The following is a 13,190-nucleotide window of genomic DNA, read 5'->3' on the forward strand; positions in this document are numbered from 1 at the left end:
CATTAAATCAGAGCAGAGTCTTCTGGTTGATGAAACATTGTCCCAGTTGAAGTGTTGATGCTTTTGTGGGGAATTCCCATACCAAGTAAATGTTTCTGGAAAACTTCATAAATACATAAATCTGGAAGAAGCTTCCAAGAGGGACCTAAAAGAAAGGCAACCATTCTGTTTTCCCTGTTCAATCTCATTCTGTCTTTAGTTTTGTCTTAAAGTCCTTCATTCTGATGGCAAGTAAAAAACTGACACAGTACACAGACAAGGGGGATAAAAGACTGTTAACTCTTGTCTTCTTTTATGTGTTATTACTTTTCTCTCTCTTTTTTCAAAATACAGTTAACTAGAGACACCTGGGTGGTTCGGTTGGTTAAGCATTTGACTCTTGGTTTCAGCTCAGGTCATGATTTCAGGGTTGTGAGATTGAGCCCCGTGTTGGACTCTGAGCTCAGCAGGGAGTCTGCTAGAGATTTTCTCCCTCTGCTCCTCCCTCCTCTCTAAAAATAAATAAATAATAATAAAAATATAGTTAGCTAATAACAATAATAATTTTTTTCCATAAAAACATTAAGAAAATATTCTGGCCAATTCTTATCAACCTTATATTTTAAAAGTCTACCTTTTAGTTATAACAATAAGATCAATGTCTTTATAATTTTTCATTGTCATGAATATAGATTTGATCTTACCAGGTATTAAGGCACAGTCATGGTGAATAATATAAGGTATAAATTTGATTTGAATCATCATTTACTCTTGACACTTCAATTTTTAAACCCTTTAGATAAATATCTAATTAATTCCAAGTTAAGGCATAGTTCATTTTACCCTAAAATAGTCTTTAACCGATTTTTAAATTACTGAAAGCAGGTAAAAGGATTTATCTCTTTTGTTTTTACTACTGAAATACTGAGAATGAAGATGTTTACAAAATATAGCAGCTTGTGTGTGGACTATTAATTAATGTGTAAAGGAAGGCAATGAATTTAATGCCAAATGTCAGGAAGGAAAATATTCAAAATAAAGGAAATTGATGCTGAAATTACAAGTAAACATTAAAAATAGTGTGATGATACAGGCCTTGCACCAAGCAGTGGTTTATATAAGACTCGCAAGCCTTTAGAATGAATTATTTTTATCCATATTTTACAAATGAGGAAGTTAAGGCTTGAGAAATAACTTGCCCAAATTGTCTTAGGGACTTGGTTTTCTTTTCTAAACTTATTCCCTCTAAACCACAAATACACACACACACACACACACACACACACACACAAGATTTTAAAGCTTTGGTAGATTGCTTTGCCAATGTGCCAATTACTCAATTTGTTGCCATTGTAACCCACACATGGTTCCTTAGGGTTCCATAAAGTCTTTTCTAATCTGATCCTCACCAAGTCCAGTGAGAGAACCAATATGTGTTATTATAGCTGAGTTCTTTTTACATTGCCACCCTCATTAGTTTGGTTGACTTTTTGTTTTAAATTCTGATTTTTCTGCAACCAGCCAATACCAAGTAGGAAGACTTAATCTGCCTTTTTTTTTTATTCTTGAAGTATAGAATATAAAAACAAAATATTTTAAAATTCCAACTAGTCTGTGCCTTAATATAATCTAAATTTTGTGCCATTTTGGATACATTCTAAATATCTTTTTAAACTAACATTCAAGATATAACTTCCATACTTTTTTATTTTGGTACTCATCACATACCATCCCTCATTAGGCCATTGGAAAAGATCTCTTTAAAATTCATTGCTTGCCGTTAGTTAATTTGAAGAACATTTTAAAGATATAATTAACTAGAATGAAAAAGACATTTAAAAATCTATTACAAAATCTTTCAGGGAATCATTTCTCCAAAGATTTCATTTATATCAAAGGCATAAATATATTCATGAACAGTACTAGCCTTCAGGTTTTAGTTATCAATTAAATAATAACATACTTAAAAACAATAGATGCCTGCCTTTTTAATTCTTATCAGATGACAGAGAAGGTATAGGAATTGTTTTCCTATTTTAATCTGTCTCTCTTCTACCTGTAAGTTGAATTCAATAAGTTTTTAATTTTTTATAGTTTCAAGTTTTTATTTGAATTCCAATTAGTTAACATACGGTGTAATATTAGTTTTAGGAGTAGAATTTAGCGATTCATCACTTACACATAACACCTAGTGCTCATCACAGTAAGTGCCCTCCTTAACGCCCAACACCCAGTTAGAGCCAAGTGTATCACGTGAGGTTAAAATGTGCCAGCTCCCTAAAATGTGAACAAGAAATGACTTTAAAAATTATATCTAATATCATAGGATTCCATTGACTATTTCAGAATTGTAAAAACCTAAGTCATGTATTCATATATTAATCTCAATTCTTGATTAATGTAATTTCTTCAAAAAATAACCACTTTTTAGATAAAAGTGATCAAATTTATTCTTAACCCAAGCAAATTGAGTATACGTATTGCCAAACTGAGCGCCTAACCCAAGTGAATTTAATCACAATTTAAATACGTGTTGTTATAAAAATCTTAGTATTCTTCAAGATAGAGTTAGGATTACTCAAGAGAAACAGTATCCTCAATATTTTAATCTTAATTTTTTTCCCACTGAATTTGGACATGATTCATTAAAATCCCTCTTCATAAGCTTTAGTTTTTTAAAATGTCATATTTTTGGGGATCCCTGGGTGGCTCAGTGGTTTGGCGCCTGCCTTTGGCCCAGGGCGTGACCCCAGGGTCCCGGGATCAAGTTCCCTGTTGGGCTCCCGGCATGGAGCCTGCTTCTCCCTCTGCCTGTGTCTCTGCCTCTCTCTCTCTATCATGAATAAATAAGTAAATAAATCTTTAAAAAAATAAAATGTCATATTTTTGTTGATTTTGTTTGTATATCTACAAAAAGGGGGGGGGCATTCCAATGCTTCAAGGCAATTGTGGTGATAATTACATTAAAGTTTTGAAAAATATACAAAAACAAAGTACCAGAAAGTTGGGAAACTTAGTGTTCTAGAGCAGTATCTGGTATATTTATTTTTTTAAGTAGCATAGATGAAGCTGAGTAAAATTTCAAACTGAGGAAAACAGTTTCTTCTTCCATTGAGTCACAGAATTGGAAGAGACCTTAAATGCTATTGCTTGACCCTTGGGTCAAATGAGTGGCCTAAGTTCAAACATTTAAGTCTAGGAGAACTGGAACAAAAATCTGTCTTCCTCCCGTTCTAATTCTTATTTCCAATGCTATGTCCCTCCTTTTCAAATCAATATAAAAATGTGAGAAATAACTACTGTATCACAATAAAAATGCTATCCCATCTTGTACCAATAAAGTAAAATACAGTAAAAAGGACACTGGAGTCAGGAGACCGGAGACAGACCATTTCCAGATTTCTTGGACAATTTGATTAACCTGTCTGAGCCTCATTGTTTTTTTTTTCATATTTATTTATTTGACAGAGAGAGAGGGGGTGGAGAGAGAGAGAGAGCACAAGCAGGGGAGTGGCAGGCAGAGGGAGAGGGAGAAGTAGGCCCATGCTGAGCAGGGAGCCCGATATGGGGCTCAATCCCAGGACCCCAGATCACAACCTGAGCCTAAGGCAGACACTTCACTGGCTTATCCCCCCAGGCATCCCTGAGCTCATTTCTTTATCTGTTCCAATAGATACTATTTATAAAAGAGGCCAAAGGCTGACGTGCTATTGGGAACATTAAAGATTGCATTTTTCAAAAAAAAAAAAAAAAGAGTACATTTTTCAGCATACATTTTTGGTTTTACTGTACATTTATGAAAATTGGCAAAATGTAACATGCATGAGATTAAGGAGCCCACCCCATTCCAGACCTGAGCAATTAATAGTCATTAATGTTCACCCAGTGACTTTTATGGTCACGCCCCCTTCCTGTGTGTGGCTTCCACTTGAGACTTGAGATGCAGTGTTTCAAAAAGAAAACCTGTCTCATAGCCTCATGTGCAGAAACCTTGATAATAAAGTGAGAATTGGAGAGTGTGCGTCTCACTCAGAACTGACGCAGATGGGTTCTGTGATGTATTTTCTGGTTTTGTGTCATTGTGGAAATTAGGTAGACTGCGGTGTGTGTGTATGTAAAATATGAATTTTAAATAAACTTAACACATTTTGTAACTCCAATGAACCATGCGTCCTGAGGACATCCACAAAATGATTAGAATTGTAAGCTGTGGTTCTGTAAAGTCAACAGAGGCCGACATTAAGGTGAATGGAGTTCTCTGTACCGCATTTGAAGGAGTTAAATATATGTTATAAGATTGCTTTTACTGGCTTCCTTTAATTGAATTAGCTGGGGAATATAATCAAGTTACCATTTTCCAAAGTGATTCTAATAAACAGAATTTATTATCTTCGTTCTAATTATATGTAGAAATATTAGAATCTTAAACAAATGAGTTTCCTTTTTCCAACATTATTGATGATGCTGGAAAGTCTGTTATTTATTAGTACTTCCCAAAAAGCACAAGAGAAAAGGCAAGAAACAATAGTGACTTTAAAATAAATGAGCCTTATTGTTTTAATCACTTTCTTACTGAATAAAATAAGTAGAATGTGCACCTAAAACCTTTTCTCGTATTCTAGCCCCATACTCAAGTACAATCTAACTAGAAGCCACATGAATACAGGAGATTTCTTGGTGACATTCATCTTGAGAAGAACGTTGTGTATGGGTAATGGGGTTTTTAATCAAGAACAAAAAATGTTAATTGTAAGAAAACAATTAATCGAGGTAACAATGAGTCACCAACTAAAGGTTTTCTAATGAGTTCTAGATATAATGGTGAATTGATGAAAGAGTAGATTTCAATTAGGTATTTGTGATGGAGTTAGTTCTCTTTTAATTATTGGTACTGTAGTATTTGTTCTTTAGAAAATATACTTCATATCATTTTAACCCATAAATCTTAAAATCTGTTTTACCCCCCCAAAATGCTGTTTTCAGAACACCACAGGATAACTTTGGACAAAGGAAGCTGGTTGCTGGGGAACATCAATCAAACTGGCTATTTTAGAGTCAACTATGATTTAAGGAATTGGAGATTATTAATTGATCAATTAATCAGGAACCATCAGGTAAACTGGATTTACTCATCGAAGATCTGTTTCGATATGTGAACACCTGCCATTTTAATCCTAAAGGATTCCTTTTTTTTTTCTTTTTTCCTTGTTGATCTAATAGGTTCTCTCTGTCAGTAACAGAGCGGGTTTGATCGATGATGCCTTCAGCCTAGCCAGGTATGTTTTCCAGTGGATCTTCACAAGATAACTGATGTCCATAAGGCTTCCTCTATTAAGCTAAATACCGCATGTTTTGAATAAGAATGCTTTTAAAAATAATTTCTATTTCACTTTTTTTGTATTTGGATATGAATTATAATCAGTGTCCCAAACTCTTGATCGATAGTAGCCATAGGGTATTTCTGAGTCAGGAGAAGCTTGATCAATTTTGACTGTAAGTTCAATTTAACACTGGAGATTAATAATCCCTTCCCAATTTCATTAATGAACTCTACAAAATGACCATTGTGCCATATTTAATTTTTGATGGAAAATACCTTCAAGCAACAGCAATTTTTTTCCTAACGTATACTCGTATATCTTTTTTTAATGTTTTTTGAATGTGATTCATTATGAGAAGCCTGTGCTGCAAGACAGAAATAAATATTCCACAGAGTAAAGCTGTTCTGGACAAAATGTGTATCAATCTTATAGCAGAAGCTTTTAGTTGTATTTGCTAGAGTAATATTTACATTATTTTCATCATTAGACTTATAATGTTAAAATGAGTTATTCCTTTGAATAGTCACTAAACAATTATTTCTTTAAAATAATGTTGATTATAAACCCAAGGTATTTACTCAATGTTGTGATTAAACAGTATAATAAACTCAGTCCTTTTAGCATTTTGAATTGTTTCACATCCAAATGCAGTTTTAATTTTAATAATCTGATAGTATTGGGCAAAGATTTAGAAATAATAGTGCTGGAGGAAGGCCCACCGAGATAGCAATGTCCAAGGTAATGATAAAAATGTAGCTTTGACTCTACAGTAAGACATAAAGTCTGAGTATTCCGTAAGAGAGGAAGATTATTTTGACATAGAAGTTTAAAAAGTACAGAAAGCCAATAAGACAGTATACTTAACGTAACATTGGATTGAAAGAGAAGCAGGAAAAAAGGAGAGAATTATGTTGAGAACACCACTAAGAAAGGTTTGGGAACTAGAAGAAACCGCATACGACCAGTTACTTAAACACTCATGAGGGTGCAGACACTGTTCTAACTGTTGTACATGTCGTGATTTGTTTAATTCTCACGACAACCTTATAAGGTGTACAGATAGGTATTATTATTATTTCCATTTTACAGGTAAGAAAACAGGCTCAGGGAGGTCACAGATAAGTATCTTACCTAAGGGTACGATTGCAGCTAGTCATTGACAGGAGCAGAGCTTTGGTCCAGGTAGTCTGGCTACAGACTTTGTCAATAAACCCTATACCAGCTTTTTGTCTTGTTTATTTTACAGAATGCTGAAATACAGGGCTCTTCAAACTTGTTTGATATAAAATACATTTTCCTTTGTTTAAGCATTTATTTTTAAACACTAACAAGCTTTTTGGACATCTATTCAAAGTCAGGAAGTCAGGTTTGGGGTTTTTTGTTTTTGTTTTTTTTGTTTTTTTTGTTTTTTTTTGGTTGTTATATTTTAATAGTTTCTGGAGACAATCTAGGTTAAGCAAGAGCAAAGTGCCATTGTTTGCCTTTAAAGGGGGGAGGGGGTATTCTCTACACATTTTCTTTTTTAATTTTGCACTTTCTTTATATAATAGTTTGCATTTTGGTTATTTGCTACCTTGGATACTTTCAGGAAGAATGAATTAAATATTCAGGGTGAGTGAGTCAGGTATAAGATCTGAAGTTTTCAGCTGTGAAAACAGGAAAAATATATAACATTTTAACTTGACTGTGGAAAATGACGCTTACATGTTTCTAATTTGTATGTGTTTCCATCTTTGTGATAAGATGCTTTAATAAATCTCTTAAATATTGAAAAAAAAAAGAGCCCAATGCTATTAACTCTTTTGTTATAAGAGATCCTATTACTGCTGTATATAATACATACATATAAATATCATATATTTATTGTATATATATTCATGTGAACTACTGTTTAAAATCCCTTCAGTCTTTCCATATTGCCTGGCTCTATAGTTATACATATCATATATATAATATTATAATATATGTAATAAATAATATATGTATCAGCAATAGTAAAAATATAAAAAAATATATATATATGTATTCATGTGAATTCTTATGGGTTTGCAAAGATGGTAAGAAAGCATATGAGTAGTAATGTCCTAAAGTCGGAGGGCAGATGAAAATTGAAAGGAAGGGGGTCTTTGATTCATCTGCATTAAATTAATTTTTAATGGAATATTTTATTTAATTCTGGTGGATGAATTTCTTTTTTTTTAATTAAATTCCTAGTTGACTAAAATAGAACACTGCTTTCAATTTCAGTTTTGGAAGCCTTCAGTGTTTGAAGTAAATAATTTCGTTGTCATTTGTACAAACTCACCAGGAAAATATGCAAATCTCACTGAATGTATATTAAAATTTGTTTTACTGATAATGAGATAATTGTCCGATTAGTATGCAAGTGAATGAACACAGAATCAGATTTAGACAGCCAAATGCCCGGCACTTCCTTGGCGTTGACGGTTCTCGTAAGTCACGGTTTCCTAGTAAATGCTTCATAGTTTTGCTACCAATCTGTATCAACCTTCTTTCAGTTTCTGAAGCATGGCATGCTCTTTTGGGCTTCTTTAAAGATGACAAGAGGAAGAAAAGCAAATATTTATTAAAACATATGTTACAGGTACTATGCTGAGGCTTTTATGAATGGCCTTGTGCAGTTTTCTCAGTAAACCCTTGGAATGGAGGTGGTTACTCTAGTCATGTTATAGCTGAGACATAGAGGTTAAGAGGAGCTAAGTCATTTAGCTAAAGGTTGCACAGCTTTAAAGTGAGGGGCAGGGGTGAGATTCAACAGCAAACATGGCCCAGCAGAGCCCATGACCTCAGGTCAGAGTGGCTTTGCCCATTATGTGAAATTCCTTCCCACTCCCAACCCCTCTTACCTGTGGGAATATTAGTAGCCACAAAAAAAAAAAAAAAAAAAAAAAAAGATTCACATACATTCCGGTGCCTAAAATCTGTCTTCTCTAGTAAGAATAGGTAACATCCTGTGGATCTGTATTATAGCAGCTCAGTCCCTTTCCGAGCCCCTGATGATGTTTAGGGCTTTGTCTCATCCTTGTGTTACTACTGCCTAACTTAGTCTTTAGCACAAGACTGTGCTGGTATATATATCTGTCGCATGCATTGGTAAGTAATTATTGATTATTCAAACTATAAGCTTTCATGCCTACTATTCTTTTGTGCAATTAAGTCAAGATATTCTTAGGTACTCTTTTTATAGTTGTTTTTAAATACATAAAAACCACATGCGTGCATTCTCATTGTATAAGATTAAAAAAAGAGCAATACATACTCTTTCATACTTTCTCATCATGTTTATTCTCCTCACAGATAAAATTATTATTTGGTGTGCATAAATCCAGCCATTTTTTCTTTACATTTCCATATAGTTTTATATATTTATATTTATATTTATATTTATATTTATATTTATATATTTATATATATACTTTACATTTCCCTATAGTGTGTATACATACACACATATATATATGAACAGAACTGCATTCTGTTCTTGACTGATTTCTACAAGTTAGTCTGGGGAGCTTTATTCCATTGTTTCTAATCGTCCACTATTACAATTAAGACTACCATGAGTAGCCTTGAATAGCCTTTTGATGTATATACGTGCATTTTTAAATGATTCTTTTTTTTTTAAAGATTTTATTTATTTATTCATGATAGTCACAGAGAGAGAGAGAGAGAGAGAGAGAGAGAGAGAGAGAGAGAGGCAGAGACACAGGCAGAGGGAGAAGCGGGCTCCATGCAGGGAGCCCGATGTGGGATTCGATCCCGGGTCTCCAGGATCGCGCCCTGGGCCAAAGGCAGGCGCCAAACCGCTGCGCCACCCAGGGATCCCAGTATATGTGCATTTTTATAGGATAGATACCTGCAAGTGGAATTTGGGGTTCACAAAGTATAAAATTTTTTGATAAAGATTACAAATTGTATTCCAAAAACTTTACCATTTTAGCCTCCCATAACCATGTATGAAAGTGTCCATCCCCTCAAAACCCTCCATGATGATGAGTCACATACATCTTTTAAGTTTTTGACAGTCCAATAGCATATATAAGTTGCTACAGTACTAGTTCAATTTGCTTGTTCATCTTTTCATACACATTTGCTATTTGTATTTTTTCTTTTGTGAAGTATTAACTGATTAAAAAAAGAAAGATTAAAAATCTAACAGAAAATGGGCAAAATATTTTTCCTACTATATTTTCCTGTATATTTTGGACATATTGGGATATTAATTCACTTTGTAGCACACTTTTAACAGAATTTTCTCTTACACTATGTCAATTTTTTTCCTTTGTGATGCTTTTCATCATTCAATTTATATGTTTAGTTTTTCCTTTTATAACTTCCTTGTTCTCTGATTCTATCTCACTTAGAAGGACTTCTCTATCTGAAGATTTTGAAAATGTTACTTTTAAAATTTTAAATTTTTTTTATTGGAGTTCAATTTGCCAACATATAGCATAACACCGGTGCTCATCCCGCCAACTGCCCCCTTCAGTGCCCGTCACCCAGCCACTCCAATCCCCTGCCCACCTCCCCCTCTACCACCCCTAGTTCATTTCCCAGAGTTAGGTGTCTCTCATGGTTTGTCTCCCTCACTGATATTTTCACTCATTTTCTCTCCTTTCCCTTTATTCCCTTTCACTAATTTTTATATTCCCCAAATGAATGAGACCATATGTTTGTCCTTCTCCGATTGACTTATTTCACTCAGCATAATACCCTCCAGTTTCATTCATGTTGAAGCAAATGGTGGGTATTTGTCGTTTCTAATGGCTGAGGAATATTCCATTGTATACATAGACCACAGCTTCTTTATCCATCATCTTTCGATGGACACCGAGGCTCCTTCCACAGTTTGGCTATTGTGGACATTGCTGCTAGAAACATCGGGGTGCAGGTGTCCCGGCGTTTTACTCCGTCTGTATCTTTGGGGTAAATTCCCAGCAGTAATGTTGCATTTTTTTATTTTCAAATTTTATTTATTTATTTTTTAAAGATTTGTTTATTTATTTTGCTTGAATGAGAGTGAGAGAGTGAGAAAAAGAGAAAGAGAGAAAGAGCAAACATAGAGCGAGAGAGAGAAGCAGACTCCCCACTGAGCAGGAAGGCAGGACTCAGTGGCAGGACTGAGGGCAGGACTAGTAGGACTCAGCCCCACGACCCTGAGATCATGACTGGAGCTGAAATCAAGAGTCAGATGCTCAACTGACTGAGCCACCCAGGTGCCCCTCACACTAATACATTTTTAACTAATTATTTCCATCTTATTTAAAAGGGGTTCCTTATTCATATATTTCAAATGATATCTTCATCTTCATGCAAAGTTTAGGAAATTGATTTGATTCTGTTTATTGGTTTTTTGTTCTCTTCTGAGTTTCTGAGCTTCTATCATATTGTTCTAATTAGTTTATTTAGCTTGCGGTTGCAAAAGTTTTCTTTTGTTCTTGTTCAAAATCTTACATATCTTCATTTCAATATGAATTTTAGAATCATTTTGACATTTACCATTTAAAAATCCTGCTGTAGTTATGACTACAGTGGATATGCATTGGATTTATAAATAAATTTTTAAAGAATATACATCTTTCAAATGTAAGCTTTCAATATTAAGATTTACTACTTCTCTCCATTTATTCAGGTCTCTAAGTCAAACTTTATGATTTTATGTACACGGGTTCTTCATTTTTTATGGTATGTGCTTCTATAGGAAATGGCACTGCTTCTGCACATATGTATTCTGATTGTCATTATTTATAAGGAACCAATTGACTGCTTGCAAATGTCATTGTGTTATGACTCAAACTTTGAAATTAGTAGTGAAAATGCCTAGATTTTTGTTGTTGATGGATGTTCATGCTTGATTTTGGTTTTTGTTTTGATAAATCATTACTAGATTGCGTGAAATAAAATGAACAAGATGCATTCCTTGTCTTCAATGAATTCACAAGCTAGCAGGGATGATACACAGTAGATAATTAATTATATTCAGCATATAAGTGCTATGAATAAAATATTATGGAAGCATTAGGAAGAAAAGAATTAATGAGGCTTAGGAAGATTATAGAGGACATCATATGGGAAATAATATTAGAAGATTAAGTTTACTATGTTTTTTATTTATTTAAAAATAAATAATTTATTTTTTAAATTTAATTTTTAAAATTTATTTATTGTTTATTACTAAGTTTACTATGAAAATCCATTTAAAGTTTAAAAGTAGGAGAATGAGGGTAGAAAAAGTGTAAACTAGAGGATGGACTTCTGTGGGAAGCTGATGGTCATGACTCTTGTTAGAACCTGAGTAGAGCAAGGATTGAGGAAGAGTGGAATTGGCAGCTAAAGAAAGTAGAACTCTTACTTGAAGGCGTTTGTTAGCTTAATATGTGAGAGAAACTGAAAATTTAGAAGATTTGCAATAGAAAGTATAATAACCACTGGATTTGAATATTTAAAGCTATTAATATGCTCTGAGCACAATTTTAAGCTATAAAAGGGTATGTCACTGAGTCATGAATTTGTGTATTTTCTTTGAAAATATTCAAAATACATGAAAATTATTTGGAAACTTTGTTCATCATCATCATCATCATCATCATCATCATCATCATCATCATCTTTGCCCTGGGCAGTTACTGCCCTGATTTATTAATTTTGACCATTTTCCTAGAAAATTCAATATGGATAACATATGTCAATTTGTTGCATTATTAATACCATTAACTTTTTTTTAGCCTGCATAACATATTTTAAAATTTTCTGTTATGGGCTATTCAATTAAGGATCCAATCACTTAAAAAATCTTTAACAAGGGCACATTATTACAACTTAGTTCACAAACTTTGTTAAGTAATAAAATAGTTATTTCATTTAAAATATTAGGGTTTGGGCAGCCCCAGTGGCTCAGCGGTTTAGCGCCGCCTTCAGCCCAGGGCCTGATCCTAGAGACCCGGGATCGAGTCCCACGTCAGGCTCCCTGCATGCATGGAGCCTGCTTCTCCCTCTGCCTATGTCTCTGCCTTTCTCTCTCTCTCTCTCTTTCTGTGTGTCTCTTGTGAATAAATAAATAAATAATCTTTAAAAAAATAAAAATAAAATATTAGGGTTATATCCACAACAACCATAAGGGCCTATATCGGGAGATTATGAATGTCACAACCAGAAGTCCTTTAAGTATTGGCAGACAGTCACGGATAGTGCAGAGTATGTGTTTGATGCATATACAAATTAAAAAAATAATAATGCATACATTTTTATCTATTTGCTTCAGAGTTTATAAACCTAAGATATGTTAGGAAAACTGGAAGTTCAGTTCATGAACCAGTGAAAATATAACAGCTAATGAAGAAGCAAGTTATGAGACCATCCAAAATCTACTCTTACGTGTTGTTTTCTTTCATTTCCGAGCACTACTTTCAGGACTAGTGACAACATTGTTAAAATCACCTTCATGGTGTTTACAAGGCGAATGGTAGTAATCTACTCCTTTGGAGTAATCTACTTCTTCTATCATGGTTTTATTAGAAGCTCTTCTATGTGTGGGGTATATGCACGTATGTATCCACATCAATGTATTTGTACACACACACTCATTGGAATGAAGATTAGCCATCGGAAAGGATGGACTCTTGCCATTTGCAGTGACATGGATGGGACCAGAGGCTAGTATGTTGAGTGAAATAAGTCAGAAAGAAAGAGACAAACACCATATGATTTCACCCCATGGGCAACTTAAGAAACCAAACAGATGATCATAGGGGAAGGGAAGGAAAAATAAAATAAGATTAAAAACAGAGAGGGAGGCAAACCATAAGAGACTTTAAACTACAGGGAACAAACCAAGGGTTGCTGGAGGGGAGAGCGTACTGGGAAATGGGC

General features: G+C 34.0%; 1 protein-coding gene across 1 annotated transcript in view; it reads left to right on the forward strand.

Annotated features, from left to right (window-relative positions):
- Positions 1-13,190, forward strand: part of TRHDE (thyrotropin releasing hormone degrading enzyme) — a 371,785-nt gene that overhangs the window by 288,668 nt on the left and 69,927 nt on the right. The window contains exons 11-12 of the mRNA XM_077913853.1: positions 4,963-5,093; positions 5,200-5,255. Coding sequence (XP_077769979.1) covers positions 4,963-5,093; positions 5,200-5,255 — 187 coding nt within the window. The remainder of the gene's footprint in view (positions 1-4,962; positions 5,094-5,199; positions 5,256-13,190) is intronic.

This window comes from Canis aureus, chromosome 11, assembly GCF_053574225.1.
Source record: "Canis aureus isolate CA01 chromosome 11, VMU_Caureus_v.1.0, whole genome shotgun sequence".
In the NCBI taxonomy this organism is placed as follows: Eukaryota; Metazoa; Chordata; class Mammalia; order Carnivora; family Canidae; genus Canis; species Canis aureus.